The sequence below is a fragment of the Strongylocentrotus purpuratus genome, unplaced genomic scaffold (assembly GCF_000002235.5).
Source record: "Strongylocentrotus purpuratus isolate Spur 01 unplaced genomic scaffold, Spur_5.0 spur5_scaffold_2, whole genome shotgun sequence".
Classification (NCBI taxonomy): Eukaryota; Metazoa; Echinodermata; class Echinoidea; order Camarodonta; family Strongylocentrotidae; genus Strongylocentrotus; species Strongylocentrotus purpuratus.
This window is the reverse complement of record NW_022145605.1, coordinates 26,397,480-26,424,083: the sequence shown is the minus strand read 5'-3', so window position 1 is coordinate 26,424,083 and position 26,604 is coordinate 26,397,480. Positions and strand designations below refer to the sequence as shown.

The 26,604-nt window shown below is 37.6% G+C and overlaps 1 protein-coding gene across 1 annotated transcript in view; it reads left to right on the top strand.

The window, feature by feature from the left end:
• LOC594670 (adenosine receptor A2a-like) overlaps positions 1 to 21,350 on the top strand; it is a 100,531-nt gene extending 79,181 nt beyond the window's left edge. Inside the window, exon 2 of the mRNA XM_794103.4 lies at positions 20,829 to 21,350. Coding sequence (XP_799196.2) covers positions 20,829 to 21,350 — 522 coding nt within the window. The remainder of the gene's footprint in view (positions 1 to 20,828) is intronic.
• The last annotated feature ends 5,254 nt before the right edge of the window (positions 21,351 to 26,604 follow it).

Sequence of the window (26,604 nt, the reverse complement as noted above, 5' to 3'; positions counted from 1 at the left end):
ATTGGCTTAAATCATAAGGGATTTGTTTTATGACTCGCTATAGTATCTCTGATTGTGTCGTTTCACATCATTAAGCCTCGTTGAACAAAGTCATTTGGGTTTTTGTATTCATTAGGAATTAGTTCTATGATACCCCCAAAAGGTCTCTGATTGTGGCAGCTTCGTTGAAACATTTGAAAGTCTTGTTAAGCTATTTCATTAGGAGGGTTCGATTTTAATTTTACATTATGACGGACCCAAAGGAATCTACTCGTGACGTTTTCGTTTTGTAAGCATCATTTCTAAGTATTGTTGATTAAATTCATAAGAGTTATTCAAATCATGCGGTATTTGTTTCGCGACACACCCAAAGTATATTTGCTTGTTTCGATCGCCGTGTTTCACGGAATCTCCAGAGCGATCAAAAGCCAAACAGCTAATTTCAATTTGCCAGTATACGTCTCAGGAAGGTGGCTAAATCATATACATTGATACTGTGATTACTGTCATAGGTATATCGTTTGGTTATATTGAAGAGCGGCATATCATGTCTAAAATCTTAATTTATCATTATTAATCATTCTTTTTTTTAATTTTAAGTATGAAAGTATATCCTCCGATAACATAAAAATGCCCTTGCCATAAAGCTTAGATCATCATGCACTACAGTCCAAAGATCTAACAGCACTAATACGTCCTTAGCACAAACCATCGATAAAAAAGACAAGATTTTGCAAGCATTGGTTTTCTTAATTGAAGATCCTAAATGATGAAACTTTTCTGATCGAGGCTTCAAATAGTTACATGAATTCTAAAACGGAAACTATGGGTTGTGCAAGCCTTCTGGTTGGATAAAATGAAAATTCATCTAAAATTCGAGAACAATCGTTAAACTCTGAATTGACCCTCATCGAATGTGTCTTAACTTTGATTGGAGAAAGTTCCCGTTTTCATAAACCTATAATTTCAATTTCATTCTCATTCATGTGAGTACTCAGGACTGGAACCTTAAAACAATAATAATATTTATGATAATGCTTTTCACATGCTGATATCACAAAATCCGTTTTGTCAAACACAAAAAGCACACCCGGCGCTTCATCCGGCCCGACACGTCTCGCCTTCTTGTATACACTTCCCTTTTACTTATTTAAATCTTGCCACCTGCTGCCTCGATTTCTCTCTGTGTCAATCTATTCATCATGCTATCTTTGTTTACAGGGGCGGTTCTATTTTTTCCGACGGGGGGGGGGGGGGAGCTTGAGGCGTTCTTTCATTAATTTCTACATGTGTCCCGCTTAAAGCCCTACCATACTACTGTACTACTTATAGCTACTTGCACCCTCTATAAAGCAAACTATGCCTAATCGGTGCCTGTTGGTCCCCCACGATCTTCTTTTTTCTTATCTTAACTGAGAGCTGATTTGATGAGATAAACACCTGTCAGTGACCTTGCACGGAGGTCCGAACCCCCCTGGCCAAAGTGGTACAGACGGGCTTAAGTCCATTTACAATTAAGAAAAAATCATAAAGGGCGAGAAGAAATTGGAGAGAGGGGCTCGAGCCCCCAAGCCCCCTTTTAAAACCGCTATACGGGGAATCGTAGGGAAGGCATCTTTTGACCTGATGCTGGCGACAGGTGGGTATGGTGATGAGGGCGTGTGCTTCGCCATCTCCGAGTTCGATTACGATCTTCTTGCTTCCTCTTCGTGACCTTACAAATTTAGAAGGATGTTATCAGCCCTTCAGTGGCGTAACTACAAGGTGCACGCCCCCCCCCCCCCCATCACCGAATGGCAAGCAAGGGAGAAAATGATCAGAAAGCCGAAATCAGACAACACAAACCCTTTAGATGCTGCTTGTAAGTGTCGGCTTGCATGGTGATGTAGATATACAGAAGGCTTGCGGGTGTACCATGTGAGACGACGACGGATAGTCAACCTGTTCGAAACGTCGAGCCACTCATCCTCTCCAAACGCTATAGTTCTTCTTAGAACTATAAGCTAAGAAAGATAACAAACAGTCCTTTTCAGGACTACACACCCCCAAGAAAGATTACCGAGTCAGAGTCCTTTTCAAAACTCCTCAAACCTCTCTCTCTCTCTCTCACACACATGGTGCACCCGCAAGCCTACTGTACAAACCCGTTATTTTGCACGCGCTCTTTGATCCTTTACCTCCCGTTTATTCCGTCTTAATTCAGCTTTTATCTTCAGTATTCCGATATGATTTGATGAGTGCAAGACGAAAAATGTTATACATCAGTCACACCGCCCCCAAACTGACTCCAAACCGATTTTCCAAACCGAACCGACAAATGGCCATTCGCAGTAATGTAATATTTTGTCCAGTCTGTATAATCGGTCCTATATATCGGTCTTTTCGATGTGACTTGGGTATGAGTATGTCTGTATTCCTTGCTTTTCTTCGATTTCGTATACCAATCATCTCGGATTTCTTTTATCCTATTCCTCAAACATTTAATTGAAGGTTACCGGCGTAGGAAAATTAGATTCTCGAGAAGCGTACGAATTAGTTGATTAATTTTTTCTTCTCCAAGTATTGCCATATCGTGATGGAAATATTTTATGGTAAATAGGAAAAGAGAAAATCTTGTTGGATGTAGTTTAAGAATGTAACTTATGGAACAGGCATATTTGTGTTTATGATTGCAATTTGGTGATCAATATTAGTCAATCATCTAATAGCCTGAAGAACTTTAGTGTAAGAATAAAGATGTATTTAAAAAGTAAGGGGCATTTCAACGTCTAAAAAGTGTTTAGAAAATAAAGGGATTCCTTTCAAAAAGAGAAAGACAGTCCAATAGGTTTTTACAAAAAATGCATTCGAATTATTGCTTACACTTTCATACAAGCTATTAACTTATTTCTTATTTTTAGTTACAAACAGAATTGTATCTTTTTCAATATGTATTTGTAATTTTTGATGAACATTTTTTGTGGAAGAGGGCTATTTTATATTAGGAAAAAAGAGAAAACATCGATATTTATAGACAGCAAACAAAATATGATGGTGTTGGAGAAATACGATCGCTTGTATTAATACCGAAGAATAATAATAAATTTATTAATAAATGAACCCTTTCAATTGAATCGAATTCAATATTATCTGGCATCATAAACAAGAATTCAAATCATAAATACAGAATACATAATAAGCGGCCAGGACCTCTAAGAAGCAACTTCCGATTATAAGTGAGGCTCATATCAAGGTAAACACAATATTCAGGTAATTGACCAAAGAAATATAACTAATACATTCATATAATAAACATATTTTGTATATGTAACTAAAACCTTATGGAACGACTATTTTTTTTTATAAAAACAGCTTTATATTAGAATTCGTTTTCATTTATGTGATGTTACCAAAACAAATATTTAACAAATATTTTAAAAATCGATATTTTATGACTGACTGAAGCTACTTTTACTAGACTTTTTCAGGAGGGGGGGGGGGGGGGGCACTGCTCGCATTTTCCCGCCCCGACCCATACGGGCATATCTCTCTTGTGCATCTGCCCTTACATCGCGTAATTAAACAAGTGGTGAACGGGACAACATTTGTCGGGAGAAATCACGGGTAACGCGAGAACGCTGCGAAAAGAACTTTATAAACAGTTCAGCTTCCTGGTAATGATAGCGACGTGTTTACCTAATATAAGCTGTCGTCACCCTCGCTTTCCCGCTCAAATTAGAGCGAGATAAACTTGGATCTATATCGCCACGAGGAATATAAACGGCTGACAGGAAGGCCTAAATACATGGCGGAATACACGATTTTGTTACATGAGTCTCGTCTCATTATTAAGAATATGGAAATATGCATATCGCCATTTGTCACGTTATATTATAAGGGTAGGCCTCATTTGGGAAGAACTAGTTGCTTTGACACTTTCGAGATGAGGTTTGTTTCTCGAATCCGTAATGAAAGATGAAATTCGCTATCTGCCACGCAATATAAAACCAATCATACTTATAAGCGATAGATAGAAGAAGAGGGGAAAGAATAAGAAGTGAAAGGAGAAGACAAAACGAGAAGAGAAAGGCGATTAAGAAGAAAGAAAGGAGAGAGGAGAAGGAAAAGGAAAAGAAGAAGAAGGAGAGTGAGAGGTAAAAGAAGAAGAAGGAGATAAAAACAAGAATGATTAGAATAAAAAGAAAAAAATGAAAAAGAAGTAAAAGAAGAAGAAGAAAATGAAGAAGAAAAAGAAGAAGAAGAAAATGAAGAAGAAGAAGAAGAGAAAAATTAAGAGGAAAACAGGGGAAACAAGAGCAAAAAAAAAGATGAACAGAGAGGGGTAAGTAGAAAGAGGAAGAAGATGGTCACAAGAAAAATGGGAACCAAATGGACTGTCTTTGAATGGCCGCAAATTCAGAGCCTTACAATTCAGTCGAAGAAAACAGGAAATTTCATAATCATATTCTCCTGACTCAGGAACATGAAATTTCATTTACGAAAAAGAAAGGAGCTTTTCGATTGTCGGTATACCAAAGAGAGCCAATATGAGGTCAAGATCAGACAGCTGTCCTAAATAAAAAGAAAATGGTGTCTTCTTTTCATTACTACTATCTCAGAATATATTACATCTATGGGGAGGTCAATTAGAAGATGCCGAATGTGTAGCTGCATAAGAATGTGAAAGCGATTAAGTGCAGTATCTAGATGGAAGTGGCGTAGCGAGGATCGAGTTATTTAGGGGGACACGAGTGTCGAATGGGGGGGGGGGACCAGTCTTACTAGATCGATAAAGTACGAGGCAAGGCCAATGGGTGATTGAGTGGAAAATTTTGAAATCTGACTTTTTAAATCGCCATTTAAAAGATCTTAGGAGTGCTGCATTTTCAAAATGGCATATTGACACTATTGATCAAGCATGTTAAAAGTGTTAATTTACCGTTTTGAAATAAAGGTTATTCCTCGGCCCCTTCAAATTTCAAACCCTAGTTTTTAAAGTGTTGGAGGGACTATTCACAGTTGTCTTTGCCTCCTCTCTCTCTCCTTGCTAAGTCATCTTCTTTCTTCCCCTATTGCTCTTCGGCATGGGGAATAAGCAGCCCCTGCTCCCCCGTATAGCTTAACATTTGAGCATCCCACCAAAGAAATATGGATTCCCGTCTTCAAATGTCGCTCAAAAAATATGAAACTTGCATCGATCCCACTTCACCATTGTAGTCGGCGTAATCAACTGAGAAGCCCTCTTAGAACGTGACCTGGATACGATTTTCTAGAACATTTAAGCTTGCATTGATCCGAGTTCACGATTTGTGATTGGCATAATCAGCTGAGAATCCCTCTTAGAACGTGACCTGGATTTGACTAATACTTTCTAGATCATTTTATAGAACATATTGATATTAATAAATCGTTCTGCCATCTTCATTATTCCCAGCCATGCCAGGCCATGTGAACTACTGATTGTCAAACAGTTGCACTATACCTATATTTAAGGTGGATATTCAATTCCTATACGCATTTCCACATCTCTCCTATCTATTTTTCAACTATAAAATTGTCATTCTCATAAATTTGGTTATGTCATGTAGAGAATATCAATGGGCATATTTTCCCCAGCATCCTTTGCGAGCAAAGGAAATAACCTAAAAAGAATTTATAGAAAATATCGATTTTATACAGCCACTTTAAAATTGCTGAAGTCGAGCACAACTTAACATGGACAAGACGTCACGGTTTGAAGATAGACACATCTTGCTTCTTAACAATATTCAGGCTAGGGGGAAGGGTCAAGTAGTCACGGATAATGATTGTAATCCTATACCATTCTCTCTTTCTTTCTCCCATTTTCTTTCTTCCTGTCCCCCTCTCTCTCTCTCTCTCTCTCTCTCCCCCTCTTCGTTGCTCTTGTTCCATTACTTCTTCGCTCTCCTTTTGTTCCTCTCTTTTTCTCTTCCGGTGCTTCCATCTGCCCCCTATTACCCTTACTTATGCCTCTCAGTCTCCCCCCCCCCCCCCCCCCGGCCGCCTCTTGAATTTGTGACCTACACCATTGATCGACATACCCCTTCAGCATATCACCAAACACCCTTCCACCAAATCCAAAAGCAAAACCTTCAACTATAATTACATTTCAAAATCATTTGTCGAACGTCTTATAAAAGGTCTGCCGCATTGCGCGAAAAGCGTAATCTAAACTTATTACGACATGGTTGTGATTGCGAAGCTTTGATCGCGCCTTTTTTGTACCTTTTTTTACTCCCGTGTATATTATGTCCATGCGTCGCCATGACCGAGTGTCTCGTCTTTCATGTGCTCGACTTCGAGATGGGTTGGCTGTTCGTTAACATAATAAAGCTTCGATTACCGTCGTTCCGTAACCTTCTCGAAGGGACATTGACGGAGTGAGGAAGGATGTGAAAGCCGATGAGTGGGGTGTCTTGGGAGTTCTAAACCTTGGACCGGTTCATGAAAGGCTCTTCAATTGGAGTGTGGGCAAGGTTGAAATACGTGGTGATGCAAGAGAGAGAGAGAGAGAAGGAGAGAAGGAGAGAGAGAGAGAGAGAGAGAGAAGGTTGCATCGTGAAGGTTGCATCGTGAAGGTCAACGAAGTCGTTCTTGTGGTTTGTCCCGATATGCCCTTGTGCTCAAGGGCGGATACAGGATTTAGTGAAAGGGGGGAGGGTGAATTTCCAAAAAAAATCCTGACAAGCAAAACAAAAAAGTTAACAGAGTGATAGTCGACTTTAGGTATCGAATATGTAAAGGGTGCACATAGTCACGATTAAGCGGGTCTACCAATTTTCTCGTTTTCTTTGATAGTACAGATATTGATAATTCAGAAACAGAAACAATGCAAACAACTTTCAAATTTCACCTAAAGAAGGCAAGATAAACACATTCATAAGATGTCAAAAATGGACCACATTCTGGGAATCACCTACATCGTTTTAACCATTGTTATGGAGCTACGAAACATAGGACATTCGATATATGAAAAGCAACACTTAAAGTAATTTGAAATTTGCCGAATGGGAACGACAACACCATGATAACAATTTCTAGGTCGTTGTGAAACACGTAAGGAAATTGCCACTATCCATTGCTGTTATTCTAGTAGCAAATGCGTTGTGTATTGATCTCACTTCGTGTAAAATGTCTAAAAAAATGTGAGGAAATGTGGATTAAATTTTAGGATATGTCAGGGAAGGTTAGCAGGTGTATTTAACACGATAGCTTTGACCATCGAAAAGCCTCGGGATAAGGAAAGGTAATATTACCAAGTAATGACCAACATGCAGCGGATATAGAAAATGAATAGTGGTTATTACTGATTATATTGATTTAATGAGATCTTCCGTGCTACCATAGATAATATATTGGAAAGATTATGAACATTTAAAGGGGAAAGAAGGAGAGAAGGAAAGTGAACGAGGGTGAGGAGAATGAGAAATAAGAGGAGGAAGGAAAGAGGAGGAAGAAGAGTAAGAAAAAGCAGAAAAATAGAAGAAGAAAAAAGAAAAACAAAAAGAAGGAAAAAAGATAAGAAATAGTAGTGATTCCTCTTGTTTTTTTGTTTTGTTGCAAAAGAAGATGAAGAAGAAGAAGAAAAGTAAAGAGGAAGAGGAAGAGGGTATTGTTAAAGCAAGTTGATTAGAAGGCTGACTAGAGGTTTTTTTTTTAATGAGGAACAAGGAATAAAAGGAAGGATAACAAGAAGGGAAAGAAAGTACCATAGGAAGAATACAAAAATATAGGAAGAGAAGAAACATGTGAAGAAAAAAAAAGATTGAAGAAAAAAAGAGAAGAGAAACAGGGAAAATAATTCCACGAAAAGTATAATGAATTAATAACATTTTGCCGAGAGATTGTGTGAGTTTATTTTAGAACTGCAACTGGAGCCTGTTAACTTCGTAAGATGTTAACATACTAAATCCCACTTGTTCTCTCATCTTTGAGTGTTCATCGTTAGTCCAGTTATAGTCAAGAAAATTATTCCACGAAAAGTATAATGAATAAATAACATTTCGCCGAGAGATCGTGTGAGTTTATTTTGGAACTGGAGCTGGAGCCTGTTATCTTTGATAACATACTAAACCCTCCATGTTCTCTGATCTTTGAATGTACATCGTTAGTCAAATTTTACAAGACTAGGATAAGATATTGGTTTCTTTTCTGTGACGCTAGAACAATAAACACGTCTTCTACACATCTTCTATGATAATACACATTCTAGATTTGAATTCTCCCTCTGGTGCTATGCTATACATGCTATACATGAAAAACACTCCATTAAAAAAAGAAATCTGTCTTGAGTTCTTTCCTTCATCTTTTGGAATGCATCCTTTGTTTTGATACCACCCATCACCATAATAATTGTTTTCCTTTCATCTCGATCTTTTCCCTTCTATTCTCTCCTCAGTAATATCTCTCTGGAGTCCAACATGCCGTAGAGTATGCCCTATCTATTTATTTTGTATCTCCTTCCATGTTGTTACTAACTTCCGCTCCTCCCCCACTCCCCCACTCCCCTAAAACTTCATCATTTGTCACTCTATCCACCCAAGTTGTCTTTGCCATCTTCCTCCACATCCATGTTTCAAAACTCTCCAACCTTTTGATGTCTGCTGTTCTCAGAGTCCGTGTCTCTGATCCATAGAGCAGCACACTCAAAATCATAGATTTTGATTGTAGAATTTAAGGATAAAAATTGTAAAAGGTTTTCCGATAGATCCAATGAAACAAAAGAGTCGTCAACTGTGAAACTACTTTGATTGAAAAACTGATTCCCTATGATGAGGTGGCCTATATAGTTACATCAATTCTCGATTTAAAAAGTTATAATAAAACACTATTTCAGTTAAGAATAGGGCATTTACCATCAAATTGTTGATAAGTCACGATATAAAGCAGCTCGTTTAAACATGTTTAAATGAATGTATCATATTCTGAGAAGGCTCTAGTCATAATTCGACCCAAGTTCTTGACTGAAATAACGAAAAATTACTTACGCGAATGGTATTTGGCATTGAAATGTTTAAATCATAATTTGACGCAATTCGTAACCAAGTATGTCAAGAAGAGCAATATTCACAATTTATTATGCGATTAGATACCATCCCCTGTTCGGTTCAGAATTTATGATATGAAACGGATGATTATGTCATAAATAATCGCTCTTCATCGATGTATGGGTTCCTGGAGGGGAATGTTGAGGAGGGAAGTGCCGGGAGGGATGCCTCCGTGGATGTTTTAAATTTAAAATATGGTCCTTTAGCGTTTGCTCCAGCCTGCGAACAATTATTGATCCAGGCTTTATTTTGTCAAAGATATTCTGGCTATGGTTATAGAGTTACAGCTGGGTTTTACGTTTGGTTCATGTTTAGGTTTAGGATTAGGCTAGGGTATGGTGTTTGGTTCAGGATTGAAGTTACGAAATCGATGAGTGTAGGGCGTTGTGCGGGTAGAAGTTGTTGCCGGGGCAAAATTACGTCGTAAAACAGTTTTGACTATTAAAAGTGTTAACTACTTACTAATATTGTCATAACATCCCTCATTATCAAAACAATAATTCACTATACTTAGTATACTATTGGGTTACTCAACGTGCACACCCCACCCCATCCCCACGCACCTATACAAGCACATCGTTACAATCGCGTGGCATTTGTGGGCCCCGTCGTATAAAGAGTTGATCTTAATCGGAAATTCTTTGCGATTGATATCGATTGCAGCCATGTACGTAAGAGGTAGAAGATACTAAGTAGACTGCAAACTTGTGATTGATTGCAAAACTTACGATTGATTCGGCTCGATCGCAACTCTTTATAAGACGGGGTTCCGGTGTTCTGTTTCTGGAGTGGGCCGGTAGATTTATCTTTGGTTACTTACCGTTGGATCTGACAGTCACTGCAAGAAGAACATGAGGCGTTTGTTAAGCTGCTAAAGTGAAAACTCCGCTAAAGTGTAACCTGCCGCCTAAGTTTTTGAAAAAGAAGTTCACTTCAGCGAACGGGCTCGCGGCCGTAGCGGTCGTGATGCCGGCGCGCGTTCGTTGTTCGTGTATACGTCTGGAGCTAGCTAGCTGAGCTGAGGCCAGGCGCACGCGTGATGAGATCTAGAGACTGACCGTCATGCGTTACCACACTATGTCCAGCATCTACATCACAGTTACTCATCTGCTCATCCAGTTATAAATAGTCTTTCTACATTTCATGGAAATAGTATTAATACCTTTTTCAATATGAAATCTAACAAATTGTTATTTTGGTTATTGTTGTTGCGAGATGCGGAGGAGCGCTACGTCATTGACGTTCTGGTTGAATTCTCCCAACCGTTTTTTTTCCATGAAAATAAGACATACTGTAAGACAGGATTTGTTTAAATCTTTCAACAATTAAATGTCTTGAATGGTATATAGAGCCAATTCATTGCTTTTTAGTGATTAACAATCACCTTAATTTTAATTAAATTGTAATAATATAGTTGGGAGAATTAAGGAGTCGATCAGATCATTTTTTTCCAATTGTTATTATCAATATTGGTCTGTTTTCACTTAAACTTGGATACCCCTGTGGATGTATTATAAGCAACAAAAAATTTGCCCCTAAAACACTTCTGCTTTAGAGAAAATGAATAATAAAAAATGTACAGGTGCTCCCCTGTCCCCCCCCCCCCCCCCCCCGCACCCCTGTGGCAGCGCCCATGGCAGCAGGTTACACTTTAACATCAGGTTACACTTTATAGCAGCAGGTTACACTTAAACAGCAGGTTACACTTTAGCAGCAGGTTACACTTTAGCAGCAGGTTACACTTTAGCAGCAGGTTACACTTTAGCAGCAGGTTACACTTTAGCAGCAGGTTACACTTTAGCAGCAGGTTACACTTTAGCAGCAGGTTACACTTTAGACGCAGGTTACACTTTAGCAGCAGGTTACACTTTAGCAGCAGGTTACACATTAGCAGCAAGTTACACTTTAGCAGCAGATTACACTTAAGCGCCAGGTTATTTTGTTGGGGGGGGGGGGAGGCGAATGGACGTGCAATGAAGGAAGGGGGTGTCTGAGAGGGATGTACCCCCCTCAGAGTTTAAGTTTTTTTTTTCTTCAATTGATGCATAAATTCTCGATTTGGTGCATAATTTTTGCCAAATTAAAAAGAAAACAGTCGTAAGTTCAATTAACAGGAACAAGAACGCAAGGGGAGGGGGTGTCTGAGGGGGGATGTGCCCCTTCAGATGTGAATTTTTTTTTTTGAATTGATGCATAAATGGATTACTTTGGTGCATACTTTTTTTCTTCCATTAATGTGTAGGACTCCCAACACTTTAACTTATCATTTAGTTGTTTTTTCAAAATTGTTTCGACGTTTTAAAACTCTTTTCTCACCCTTTAAATAAAAATAAAAATAATGAAAATAAAAATATCTTTATCAGCCATAACGATTTTGAGGGAGATAGGGTAGGCCTACGTAAGGAAATCTTGCACGAGATGGCCATCTTGCATATCATCATTATCATTATCATCATCACCACCACCGCTCTACGGCATAAAAAGTGGCCCATATGTACCAATAGATAACAAATTGAAGATAAAGCTTCTCTAAAGTGTTGGAACCCCCAAATTGACCAACCATGTATTGTAATATTTGTTTAATGATGTGAAAGTGGATGTCATTTAAAATACACACCTCTGCAAGGATTTTCAAAATAAACGTGAAACAGTCATGTGGCCATGTGGTTGGTTATAGAACCACAGATGTTTGAATTTATACTACGTTTAAAACGGTCAGCGTATCAAATTGAGCTTTCCCTTATGTTTCTGAATTGTATGTACTGAACGCACTATAAACACAGCCCCTCTAAAGTGTTGGGAGCCCAAAATTGTCTTAATATTTTATAGCAAAATTTCAGTTGAATTATATAATGATGTGAAAGAGGATGTCATTTAACACACTTCTGCAATGATTTATAAAACAAATATGTTTGAAGACGAATTTGACGAAGGAGTGCCCAATAATTTATTTAGGTTTGTGTTGTACGCAGAAAACCCTAATGTTGTACTTTCATCACTATATTCGTCTTCATAAACATGTTTTGAAAATCCATGCAGAAGTGTGTCTTAAGTGTGTCCATCAGCCTGGTGTCTATCAAATTGTTGGGCCTTCCAACAATGTAGAAAGGCTCTAAAGCTCGGCTATAACAAAACAGCAATTAATAGATAGAAAGAAAAAGGAAGAAGAAGATGAGAGAGACAGAGAGAAAAACAGAAAGGGCGGGGGAAGATATAGAGAAAGAGAGAGAAGGATAACGAGAGAGAGAGAGAGAGAGAGAGAGAGAGGGAGAGAGAGAATGAGATGAGAAAGAGAGAGAGAGAGAGAATGAGATGAGAAAGAGAGAGAGAGAATGAGATGAGAAAGAGAGTGAGAGAGAGAGAGAGGGGGGTTATAGAAGTGAGATATATTAAGAAAGAGAGGAAGAGAGAGAAAGAGAAAGAAAGCAGAGATAAAGGAAATATAATATAACTAAATAAATTAAAAAATCGAGACAAAATATGAGATTTGTCGCATATTTTCATCACGAATTTCACTTCAAAGTTTGTGATTCGCGATGTCCCTTCAGAGCCACTATTAATTATGGTTCGCTTGTGTTTCCCAACAAATTACGGTTAGCGTGTGCTCCTCAATAACGGTTCCACTGTGTATCAGTGTGTATATAGCGTATCCGCTGAAGTGAACCTTTTTTTAGTTTCTTAGGCGTTAGGTTACACTATAGCGTGAGGTTACACTTTAGCAGCTTCACAGGCGTTGTTAATTTCACACCAATTACATTCATAAACGTGATCATCACAAGGGGAAGGAAACAACGCAACGGTGTCCGTTCCATTTGTTTTAAGAGAAGAGAAAAATGGGAAATAATTCCACGAAAAGTATAATTAATAAATAACATTTCGCCGAGAGATTTTGTCAGTTTGTTTCGCAAATGGAGCTGGGGCCTGTCATCTTCGTAAGATGTTAACATACTAAATCCTTCATTTGTTTTAAAGACAATATTAAGTTTGTGAATTTTGAATCGCTAATTGCGCAGGACATTAACAAGATTGAGTCATACGAGGACTGGTCACTCTCTGGCCGTCAAACTGGGCATTAGTGAGAGAGAGAGAGTCCGAGTTTGATTTATCATGGCGCCACCACTATTCGCTCTCCTATACAGGAGATGGTGATCACTGAATGGGAGAATGAATCGCGGGTAAATGATTTATCTTAATTTCCGAGGAAAGGGGGCTTTCGTATCCATCACCATAACCCCGCACTCTTCGTTCATATCCTCATATCCGATCCAAGATTATCTCTGTCTCTCTCTCTCTGTCTGTCTCTCTCTCTCTCTCTCTCTCTGTCTCTCTCTCTGTCTATCTATTTTATATAATTCCCACACTCTCTCTATTTCACTCTTTCTTTATTTTGTTCTCTCTCTCTCTCTTTCTCTCCATTCTCTTTGGCGTCAATACCTTCATATCCCCAACCTTACATGAACTTGAAAGTTATCTCGTCCTACATGTATTCTCAGACTTAAATCAAGAAACATCACATTTAAAAGGGGAGGACTATATACTGCATTTTAGGAATCGAATGTCTAACAAAAGCGGTGTCCAGCATTAATGGAATCGTTCAGGTCAAAATAACCTTGAAATCTTTCCAGGTCAATTAACCTTCTTAGAATGAAAATATACCTTGAGAAATATATTTGTTTGTGTTCCTGTTTCTTCTTATCTATTCGTGCTTACCAGAAAAAACACATATCCACAAAACAACAGATGTCTATTAGTAGGGTGAACAAAATTGTATCTGGTGACAATTATTAAAGGCATTACGTGTCATAAGATGGACAAAGGTGCTTTTTAATTAAAAGTTAATCCGCAGCTGATTTAATTGACTTGTTTGGCACATCACGATATAAATTAATTACTTTGGAATTGAGTAAAACAGGTGTCGCTTTACTTTCAGATGTATTATCCTTTAAGGATTGATATAAAATCCACAAGAATGGGGTGTTTTAACTGACCTCATTGACATTATGCATGTGTCCTTTCTTCCAGTTCTCTCTTGTTTATATTCATAAAACATTTCTAATTGGATGGATTTCAGGATTATAATTATTAACACAATTTGTTAAATAAAATATATTTGGTTTTGATTATAACAGTATTCTATATAGAGGACACCCCATTTTACAAACAGCCTACGAAACGTATAGCCCTTGCTTACTCTGCATTAACGGGCACGATTTCGACAGGGGGCGGCGTCTTTTTTTACGAATATCAGCTTGTCAGTTGCTGAATTTAGCGATTGATCAAAGCAGGCGAACACAGATTTTTGACATTTTATTTCACTAACAGCGACATATTTAATGAAGATATCCTACACAAGATTCAAAAGTACAAACAAAATACTACTTAGCTGCCAAAATAGATGACGGTTGTCCGAATATGAGGTGACGATTGCCCGTAAATTGGAGGGGAAAAAATTAATCATATAGGGGGCTGCAGCTTCATCAACCCTCCACAGACCCCACCCCATCCCTACCCTGCGCTCCTTGTACGCCTGTCGTGCAGGGTTTGTAGGAACTGAATATTAGCTTAAAGCCAGTCTGTACTAGTTTGTCCAGGAGGCATTAGACCACCCAGCGTGGTTAATGACAGGTGGCTATCTCATCAACTCAACTCTCAATTAACATAAGAAAAAGAGGATCATGGGGGACCAACGGGCACCGCTTAGGCATTGTTTTCTATATAGAGGGAGCCAGTAGCTACACATAGTACAGTGGGGCTTTAAAACCTGTTTGATACACAGATGCAGAATAAAATTACCATCACCATTGGAGCGAGTAAATGAGAATGGACACGTTGCAATGAAATCCATAGGCGCTGATGTGATTTCATTAACCTTTGAGGAGATATATATTGAGATCGATGTGCAGCCATAGCGGAATTATGTGCATCACATGAATAATTAAGTTAACCTCCGTGAATAGATGGGCTGATATTATGTACGAGTAGAGCAATTCATTTGCCAATTTTGATTTATAAATTGGTAATAATTCACGGCAGTGTCATTCCCATTGTGCATCACATGAATGATTATGTTAAAGGTAAAGACCAGTATTGGAAACGCCCCAATTTCAAAAAATGAAATGGAAGCTCTCATTACCAATCATGTGAAAGAATATGTTTTGACTAATACATGATGATAAAAAATTTGCCAGGAAACCGCCTACTAATTCATATATTTGGTAAATTTGTTTCTCTCATGGTCTGTGAGAGATATAGGGTAGTCCCATATACATCTTTCTGTGTATAGTGCTTGTAACTTTACGAAGAATGGGCCAAATTTCTTATCATTTTGATGATTCCAGAACCTTGCAGATGCTAGATACTAGATGATCAACCTTTCCTGATAGATTCCACAACGTTTCTTTCACAATGCAATCGTATGACCATAACTGGTCTTTACCTTTAACTGTGTTGAATAGATGGATAAAATATATTGTATGAGTAAAGCAATGCAATCGTTATAGAATTGTCTCCCCATTATCAGCCTAAGTCACAACCTATAGTTTCTGCTGTTGCAATTGATGAGCCGTTGAAATTACAATTTAGTTTGTATTAAGGATGCAACAATGAGTATGACACATGATTGAATGATATGGTCTCTAGCCAGTGAATTTTGTCTAAAATGGTTTGGAGTTTAGATTATCAGTCACCGAATGAAGAATAAAATAATAAAATAAAAATGGGGAATCTCTTGATCCCTTGCGTTTCCCGTCATGATAACAATTTAATCCCGTGATCACAAAGTATGAACTGCACTATGAAAATCGTGGTGTTAAATCACGTAACTGCTATTTCAGGTCTGTTTAATGCTCCATACTTCGTTAATAGTTCGTTTACATGATGCTTCTTCTTTCTTTCTTCTTTCTTTCTTCTAAATAGAATTGAGTTCTGGGCTCCGTCTTGAGTTGCAATTGATCCAAATCCAAATCAATCGCAAATAGGTTGCAATTAATATCAACTCTATATAAGATGGGGCTTTTGTCATCATGGTGATGCAATTACAGTATGAAAGAAACTATCCAGAAGCAATCGGGAAAGGTTGATTATGAAGTATATAGCAATTGGTGAAATTTCTGAATCATCGAATAAATGATAACTCAAAGACTCCATCGTGATTATAACATAGTGTACTGCACACAGAAATGGGTAGGTGGGATTACAAACACACAAATGGTCGGTCCAAACTCTTCAGCCATTTCTTGTCAAATTATGAATAATAGGAAAAATTAAAATGAATCCATTTCAGGAGATATTTCTATTATTATATTTCCCCCCCCCCCCACACACACACACAATAAGAAATAAATAAATAAAATCAAGACCCCAAAAATGAGAAAGCTGACAGATCTTTACCGGAAGTCACCCTCCTCTTCCAAAGAATCACCAAACCATGGGTATCCCTAGAGAAAGGTCTCTCCGTCACGGTACACGATTCAAAGAGAAACTAGTCATCTAGATGGATATAGACGGGTGCCTATCTATCTATTTCCTGAGGCCCCACAGCCATCTTTTCTTATAAATCACCCATAATTAGGTTCTAACCAGATGAGAGCTTAAAGGCGCAGTCCATGTTTCACGGTTTAAAGATAAAGTTGCGGACTGGTCATGCGACTGGAGCCTGAAACGAAGGGATAGACAGGAAGATTGCAAAGAACAAAAGTATAAAGGCTTATGCATAGGGTTCGAGCCTTTATTGTATTGTGAGATTTTTACATCTCAAAATGATGACAAATTTACTGAATTTTGATAAATAATGGACACGTATAGTAATAATAATAACACTGAAATGGGTATGTGGGAGTACACAAACATGCAGCATCAAAATTGTTGCCGAAGCTTTATCTAAGCTATATGTTTTTTTTAATCAAGAGAGAGATGAAACTTTTTCCGCTTAGGAATTCAAATATACATTATGTTTAAAATTTGCCAGAACTAAATCTCCTATTTGATGTAAATTTGTTAAGTCAGATTGATTTTGTGAAACAGTAAACAATAATTTCTTGATTCTCTGGACACCAGAAGAAAGCACTTTAGAAATCCTCCGATGAATTAGAATTTAGACTACTATTTCAAGTCTGGGTTAGTAGGTTAGATTGATTTCGCAAGACAGTGAACTTAATTTAATTTCCTGATTTTCTGGGTATCGAAATTAGAGATATCATTAAAAACTTAGTGCTAGGAATTTGAAGAAAATAAAACTAGAATAAATTTAAAGGTTCAAAGTGGGAATATTTCTATAAAATGAAATTAACTGTGTCATATTTGTGAGCTCACACATATTCAATCATTTCGTCTCATTTTGGTCATTAAATGTTATCCAACGTACGTTCTAATTCGTTTTGCTCACTTACAATACATAGCTTAATAATTTTGCGAAACATACCTTTCGAACATAATAGGGGTGTCAATGCCAATTGATTAAATAAGGTGCGGTGGTATGATGTATATGATATTAATATTGATTTGAGTTTGTGTTTTATATTTCTTTTCTTTACGTGTCTCCTAATTCAATAACTTAGCTGCCTTATGAAGATGATTATGACAACTATTATTCTCACTGCATGTAACTACCAGCAGTGAACAGCCTTAATTACTAGTCTACAAATTAAGTGATTCGCTGAGACTCTGAATTATTTCAATTTGCCTGCAATGAAATTCCGTTGCGGTATAAAACATAAGGACATTTCCTTTAAACATTTCCAAAATTACTCCTTGATAGATTCGGACAAGCAGTTTTTCCTAGAGAAGAATGTACAAGAATCTGGCATTAAGACCGAGAGTTAAGAACCTTAAATGGGTGGTAAACTTCTCCATTGTGCCCAAGTTGACCCTGCTCATGTGCTGTGAGGATATTGCATAAACTGCTCTTGACGTTTTATGGCCTCTATATTCGTCGTGCTTTCTCTATTGTCGTCATCGTCTTCTTTTTTCCTTCTCCTTGTCCATCTTATTTTCCTCCTCCACCTCCTCCTCCTCCCCCTCCTTCTAGCTCTTCCTCCTCCCCCTCCTTCTAGCTCTTCCTCCTCCTCCTTCTTCTTCACCTTCCTATTCTTCTTCTTCTTCTCTACCTCCTTATTCTCCTTCTTCTTCACCTACCTCTTCTTCTGCTACTTCTCGGAGTCATCCCAACCACTTTATTTTTTGTTTTCTTTTTTTGTTTCTTTTCTTTGTTTCTTTTAGGTCGCGTTCGCTCGTTAGTAAGGTCTTCTGCTTACTTAGCGAGATTAGAAGTCCAATGCCCTAAAACTTGAATATTTGAACGTTTCTACGATTTTGTTGTCATTCAATTTATTCAGCTTTGCTGAATAATTCGTCGTGACAGTGTTGGTCATTAAAACACCATCCATCAAAGATGAAAAATAATCAGTTATTAAAATAACAAAACACAGAAAACACAGAATAGTGATTTATCATTCAATTATCAATTCTATCGGGATTGTGAAATTAATATATTTTTTCTGGATCGAGTATATATCATAATATCTGATCATACAATACATACAAAAAAACCTTCACAAAGATTTTTGAGAAATATTCTCAAGGGCACCTTCATAATGCTGTAGAACATCCTATATAAATCAGGATAACGTAGTACGTCATTATAATGTTCGCACATTAAAAAGGGTAATGTGCAAGGCTATTGAATTGCTAGAGGTTGAGGCTTTTTTTCGAAGGTCTTTTATGATGTGTCATTCTATTTCAGGACTAAGCAAGCAGTGCCTTCAGATCAATAAAATTAATGTACCCCTACAAACGCTTAACTGAATAATATTCATTCGTCGGCCTCTCATCAATGAGGACCGCGAGCATTTCGCCAAGAGAAAGAATAATGGACGCCGGGAATGCGTTTTCCTGAATGTCATAGCGATAAAGATTTCTTTTTTTCACAGCTCGGAAACAAACTAGTGGAAATAAATGACATGAAAGATCTCCCTGCAGGAGTGAAGCCGAGTGTGAGGTTTTCGGACTGATTTCCCAGAGGATGACGTTCTTCATTAATTGATTGCATTATCCGACGATGAGGGCTCCAATCTCACCCTGAGATATCATCATCCATAGTGGCCTATTCCATCAGTGAGGGTGGGGTGGTGCTGGAGGATGGGGAGGGAGGGGGGGGGGGGGTAAGGGGTCACATGATCCCTCGGCAAAACAATTAATAAAGAATGTGCTCTCTCTTTCTCTCTCTCTCTCTCTCTCTCTGTCGGAATATCCATTCATATGTTCAGTAGAATCCATTCAAATTTGAATAGCAAAACTCGTATGGAGAACATTTACGAGAATCTATTCATATTGAATAACATGATTACGTTCGACAGTTTGAATCTACGATATCAAAGGTGACCTGAATTCTAAATATTTGATGAGTTCGGGGTTCAAGAGAATAGCCGCTTTATTTTTTTCTAAATATGTCGGTTTTCATGAAAGTGCATTATTGTGACACTCCTGTTGGCAATTCCTAAACCCGAAAGGCACTTGACATTTTTTCCACATTAGAATAAAAAGGGTGAGAGAGTTCTCGAATTATGTTTCACCTCTTCAAAATATTCAACCTATACTCTTCAATCATGTAATCATAGGGGAATCCCCTCCTCACTGTACTGGCGTCCCTTCTCCCCATCGTTGAATCTGTTAAGATTTCCTCGCTCTTATTAGCATTCATAAAATTTGATATTCTAGAGAATTAGACCCCTATCTGTTATAGTATCGGAAACAAGAAGTCGCGTTACAGAAAAGTCATCTGATTTTACAATATCGTTGTCAATAAAGGTAAAAACGTTTTTTATAAAAGTCTATACTTGATAAAATACAATCATCATGAATTTGTAGACTTCCTCAAATTGTTCAAGACATATTCTTTCTCACAATGTCATCAAATGACGAGAACTTGACTTTATGAAATCGGGAAGGGAATAGATGAAAGAACTCTTTCTCTGGTCTCTACTCATAAGGACGCAATATGCTCGTACAGGTGCCGTCGTGGGCTGATGCATCGGTGATGCGCTCCTCTACCAATATTTGCTCTCGTGTCACGGAATACCACGAACCTGTTTCATTCTCCTCATTTCATCCTCCTTGACAGTTGAGCATCTGGAAGGCATGTGTCTTCCTCTTCTAGTATTAATCAGATTCAGAAAGAATTACAGTTTACATTGGGAGCCATCTCTGCCATAATGATAGCATTATTATGAACCATGCGAATGGTTGCAGTTTTCACTTCTATTCTTAGCTATTTTTGCTTCGTACCATTCTATACCGGTCTCAACACTCAACTCCTCCCTGGTTCTTATCCTCTCTTTCTCCCTCTTTGTCTGTTTGTTTGTATGTCACTCTCTCTCTCTCTCTCTCTCCCTCCCTCTCTCTCTTTCTCTCTCTCTCTCTCTGGCTGTCTCTTTCTATTTATATATTCTCTTTTAATTCCTTTTTTTCTCTGACACTCTCTCTGTTGGTCTTGTTTGCCCATTACAAATCAAACTCGTTCTTGTTGTCACAATCTCTCAATCTCTTTCTCTCTCTCTCTCAATCTCTTTCTCTCTCTCTCTCATTCTCTCTCTCTCTTTCTCTCTCACTCTCTCTCTCTCTCTCTCTCTCTCTATCCAATCTTGTTTTCCTTCTTCTTTCTCGCTGTCTCAACCCCCCCCCCCCCCATCCCCTCCACAAACACGCACATACACCCCCTTATTTCTCCCAAATTTTTAAACTCATATTTTTGTTGAAGACCTTTGTAAAGATTTCTGTTTTTTTGTCTTCTTCTCATTCTTATTTCAGATGAGAAGAATAGAGCCAGTAACTCTTCCAAGTTTGAGCAAACCCACGACCAGCAGCGGGGCTACGAGTAACGGAACAGCCGCATCGGACGACACTAAAAACCGCGCGAGTGAACGAGAGGCGGAAGCAGCCGACACCGCTCGAAGGCGCCAAAAACGATTCCAAGCTTACAAGAAGGACCTGCAGGCGGTCAAATCGGTGGCCGTCATTGTCCTCGTGTTCATGATATGTTGGTTGCCTCTCAGCCTCAGCAACTCCGTCGGCGCCCTCTTTCCATCGGTCATGCAACCCTACAAGTTCATCCAAACCTGTATCATTCTCTCGCACATGAACTCGGTGATCAACCCGTTCCTGTACGCCTACGGCAAGGAATTCCGCATGGGATACAAGCGCGCCTTCGCCAAGATGTTCCCGTGTATGTGCGCGTTGAAAGCGCACGACTCGGCTACAGGCACCAAGGCTGTGGTGAATGCCGTGTCAGGGGTCGCCAATGGTCTGAACTTTTCGACGAATGATTCGTGAGATTAATCTACATAAACTTTTTCACAAGTGGCTGTCTTTAACAGATGATGTAAACAAACTTTTTATACACATGAAACTGAAATGCCATAAGGCCAGGCATCAGAATTTTGCTATTTTTGGACCAGCATGATTATTGTAAATATAAGACATTCAAAGATTTATTTGTTATTACGTGAATGTTGTCTGTGTTTAAAATATGGACATGATCATGAAATAGAGAAAGATTCACTCTAAGTATATTATATTGAAATACACTGTTCTTTTAATGGATTACTTTTTGGAGTGGATTTTCACTCAAAAATGAAATCATCCCTAAAATGGCTCTCTAGAAAGTGGGTTTCAACTCCTGACCATTTAAATGGCTCCTCCGGAGGCTGGGTGAAATTAGTCGACGGAAATCGTGGGTCGTCAGGAGGGGGCGAGCTCCACAATAAGAGTGCACTGTGAATGCCCCATTTCACTCCTCTGGATAATTTTCATCTGCTGGTGACACTTCAGGCGTGATGCACTGACCCTATATCGGCTATCATTTTTCTTAGAAGTATTATGGCCCAGTGAAAATTGCGTGAACGTATTATGAAGGGACGTCTCATACCTGTCCATCCACTGTTTTCCTAGAGTAAGATTTTTTCAAGGCCGAAGGTACAGATCAGTTGATATACGGACAGCGTTACAGCATCCGTCGCTTCCTAAAATTAATTAATATATTATGTAATTATGATACACCAGTTATCCTGCCATTTTTCGTTAATCTATCCTACGTAGCGGTGAACGTTACGCAAAATGTTAGTAAACTATTGAATAAATCACGACCGTGTCACATTTTAGATCGAGTAATGAAACACGTCAAAGTTTGGTGCTAGACGAGGTCACGGATTCGTGATTGCAGGCTACGAGTTTCAAGTCTAACTGCATGATTTTATTTATGAACCTCATCATTCATTCGATATGAATTACACAGCTGTAAACCAAAATAGATATTTTTTGAATAATTCATTGTAAACATTGCATCCTCCACAAGTCTTGTGTTTACTAAATTTTAAACAATGTTCCTACAGTAGTTTCTTCTCAACAGTAATTACCATTAAAACTCCACATTTTTACTACTATTATTAGTGCCATAACTACTACTACTTCTTCTTCTACTGCTACTACTACTACTACTACTACTACTACTACTACTACTACTAATACTACTACTACTATACTGCTACTACCACTACTACTACTGCTGCTGATGCTACTATATTACCACCACCACTTCTACAACAACAACAACATCATTACTACTACTATGATAATAACAATAATGATAATAGTAATAACAATACAATAATAATAATACTGCTACCACTACTACCACCACAACTACTAGTAGCAGTACTACTACTACTGCTACAATACTACCACCGGCAGCAGCAGTACACTACTATACTTCTACTACTATTACAACAACAGCATAACTACTACTACTACAAACAACTACTACTACTATTACTATTATACTACTACTTCTACTTCCAATAATAATAATATTAAATAAAAAATAGTAATGATAATGATAATGATAATAATAATATTAATACTGCTACCATTACTACTGCTTCTGCTGCTGCTTCTTCTATTCCTAAAATATATACTATATGTTCAACCACTAACTTCAACTACATTTAATTCTACTACTACTACCACTAACACCACTACTGCTGTTGATGATGTTGCTACCAATCTACCTGTACTACTACAATAACTTCTACTACTACTACTACTACTACTACTACTTCTACTACTACTACTACTACTATTACTACTACCACTGCTACTAATACTACTTATTCTACATTGTAAATTGTATTACTACTATTACTGTAATTGCTACTAAATCTACAACTACTATTAGTACTGTCACTACTACTACCAGCAATACTAATACTAATACTCTTACTACTACTACTACTACTACCACCACTTCTTCTTCTTCTACCTCTCTAGTTGTTGCTGCTATACCATTTCATGATTTTGTTTGAATTGTTATTATAAAGTCCTACACTACATGTGATAAAGATTAGTTGTCCTCAAGCACGAAAACTGCATGCTACAGTGAGCGACAATGTAAAGTAGGTGTCGACAGGTGGCGCTTTACCGAATAAAACTTCAAGCAGAAAGATCTTCTCTTAATATTCTTTCCCCTTTATAGGAAAAAATAAAATGTAACAAAATAAAAGGTCGGAACAAGTCAATTTCAAATTTATTTATTTTCTTCTAGGCATGAACAAACAGTATCAATTTATATTGTACATTTAATACTATATGTGTTTTCTCTTTTGATAGTCAGTATTGTGTAGTTATCTATATTCTATGAACTTTATTCAAAACAGAGTAACAATTAATGGGATTAAACAATTGATAATTTCCTCATCTTTAATGAATCACACGTAAAAAATTGAATGTTCACTTAGACAGATGTCGAAATATGACAATAATTTCGTATAAAATAAATATGTTGTAATTCGACAAATTTATGATATCACTGGAACACACCCTAGCACTTGGATATTTTCTAGATTATATTCTATTTTACATTTGATGTAAATTTTCTTAAATTTTCTAAATACAAGCAAAATACAAGCATAAAAAACTTTTAAATGTGCAGAATCAAGTAGATACCAACATGTGTGTATGTGCCAAGCTAACAATTACATGATTCGCACTTCAGTAATTGGGGCTTCGCTTCGTATTTTTATTTTAGTTTGTTTGTTCGGGTTTTTTCAAATGTCATTGGAACTTGTTTTATTATTTTATCAGTCATCGCGTACTAGGTAAATGAAAATCCCCATATATTATTGAAAGTGGCCTTACTTTTGATTGGGTTTGAACCCCAGTTTCTTTTTCTTTTTTTGCCACGAAATCAATTTGAGCATTAACTGAAAATCGTTTTTGTAAAATTAAAGAAAACCAAAAATAGTATGTGTACACGCACGGTCAATCAGTTTTGAGATTAAAGCACATGTCAGTGGAGTGGGAAACTGTGTAATTGTGAATCTCACGTTTAGATTAAAATTTTGAAATAGACACGTGTTAATTCCATTTTTTGTATAAAATATCACAAACACAAGTTAGAATTTGATAGCTCAAATTTTTTGACGTTTTCTTCTTTCTATTTCTTCTCTTTCCTAACGTTGAAATAAGATTTTTTAAATAATTTAAATATAAATTGGTGTTGCAATATTACGGGCAATTCCTAGGCAAAACTATCACATCGATTTGATTGTACGAAAGTTGTAATAGGCCGCGTCCATACTTGATATTTTAGCGGAGTTGAGTCTCAGAGAGTTTTCTGATAAAAATCTCTGATTTAGGTTGTGACATTCACATGCACGTTTTGTGTGTATTCATCACAGATTGAGTATTAGAGAATAAATGTTTTGGAAATACTTGCAGAAAACTGTCGACTAGCCTTGTTTCACTATATCATTTTTGTGTGGTGTTAGCATGTTGAGATCAGAAAGGTGCGAGGATGAGGAAGTTGGCATTACTTGATTGATATAATCAATCAACAAAATCTAGTCATAACTTTAGGTTGATTGACTATTTGATCATTTGGTTGATTTTTTTTATTGATTGATTGATTGAGTTGATTAATTAATTGATTGATTGATTGATTGATTGATTGATTGATTGATTTTGATTGATTTTGATTTTTGACACGCTTGTTAGCCTATTTGATTGCTTGGTATCTGGTCGAATGGGTTTGACTAATTTGTTCGGATGACTACTCCCTAGAACAATAACCCTCGGACAGATATTACCCCGGACTGTTCTAGTCCAAGCGATGACGTTGTCCGGAGGTTTAAAACAGTCAAAACAAAATGTACCCAAAACAAAGATGAGATTAGTACCTATTGGCGTTCTATAAAATGAGTACAGCATATGTCAGGATAATCAAGTTAAATGTCACTAATGCAGTTGATCAGTAACGATATATTCATATTCAACATATTCAATAATAACTATAGGCCTACTTATATCAATTTTCATGAAATGATAATATTTATTTTGAAATAACAACACATAACTGATGGGAAAGCAATGCTGGGTTTATATTAGTCTCATCACAATCATAGGAGTATCGAAGTTATTAGGGCTCTATGCCCTACGTCATAATAGGAGTACACAGAAGTCGTATCCTCCCCCTTTAAGCGTGATTGTGACGTCATGGTTATGATGGGTAAATTCTGGTTACGTCATAATGCCGGGCAAGCGCCCTAACATTACGCGCGCGTTGTAGTTACTACTTGCGCGTACATAATCAAAACAAACATGACGTAATGACGTACAGTGTAAACAAGAAATAACTAAAAAGTGATTTCATTATGCAGTGAACAAAATGGAACCCGTGGTTTCGTATAGTCAATTTGAATTTTGCCTCTATTTCTGCCTTTTTTGCTTCTTTGTCTTGATTATATGTTTGCGCTCGTTGTTTTTAGAGGGGGATAAGTCACAGGCTACTCCAAATAAAAATCGTAGAGAACGTTACATCCGGCAACATCAGCTTTAGTTTAGTTTGGCAGACACGGCGATGCTAGCCAAACCATGTCCGTTGCCGTGGCGTCGAATAACTTCAGCAGACACCAATATCTGTGAACCAGTCTCGAGGCAAAGTGAAATCAGGCAGGATTTTGGTGCAAGTCATTCACTGTAACTTCATTTTTATTTATTGGACCATGTCTAGCAGAGATCAGCACAACTGAGAAACCGGCAAAGACTTCAAGTTAATCAGGTGAGTCCGTCAAATTTAGATTGCTAGTATTTAGTAAAGTATACCTGGGCCCCTACAAATTATGATGGGAGGTTGAGGGTCCGGACATTTAACGATCTAGGCCTAGAATCTACATGTGGCAAAGGCAGAAGTACTGTTTAGTATTGTTGTTAAGCGCCCCCCCCCCCCCCTCTCACCACCACTATCGTAACACATCCCAAACCGGAACTTAAGAGAATCGAAAGCCCAATACCAACAGGGATGTGTAGCTTAGAATTGAAGTACGCGATGTATATTTTCTCAATATTCAACAGTAATCAAATAGCTAGGGATTGATAAAACGTTGTTGTTGGCGGTGTTATTGTTGTTTTTCTTCTTTTTATACAGTCCTGTTCCAAGAAAATTGAAAGATAGATCTAGAAAGATAGATATCGTCGTATGGCCAGTGTCTTGGCCATGATTCAACATCTCCAATGGGAGAGCCTGGAGAGGAGA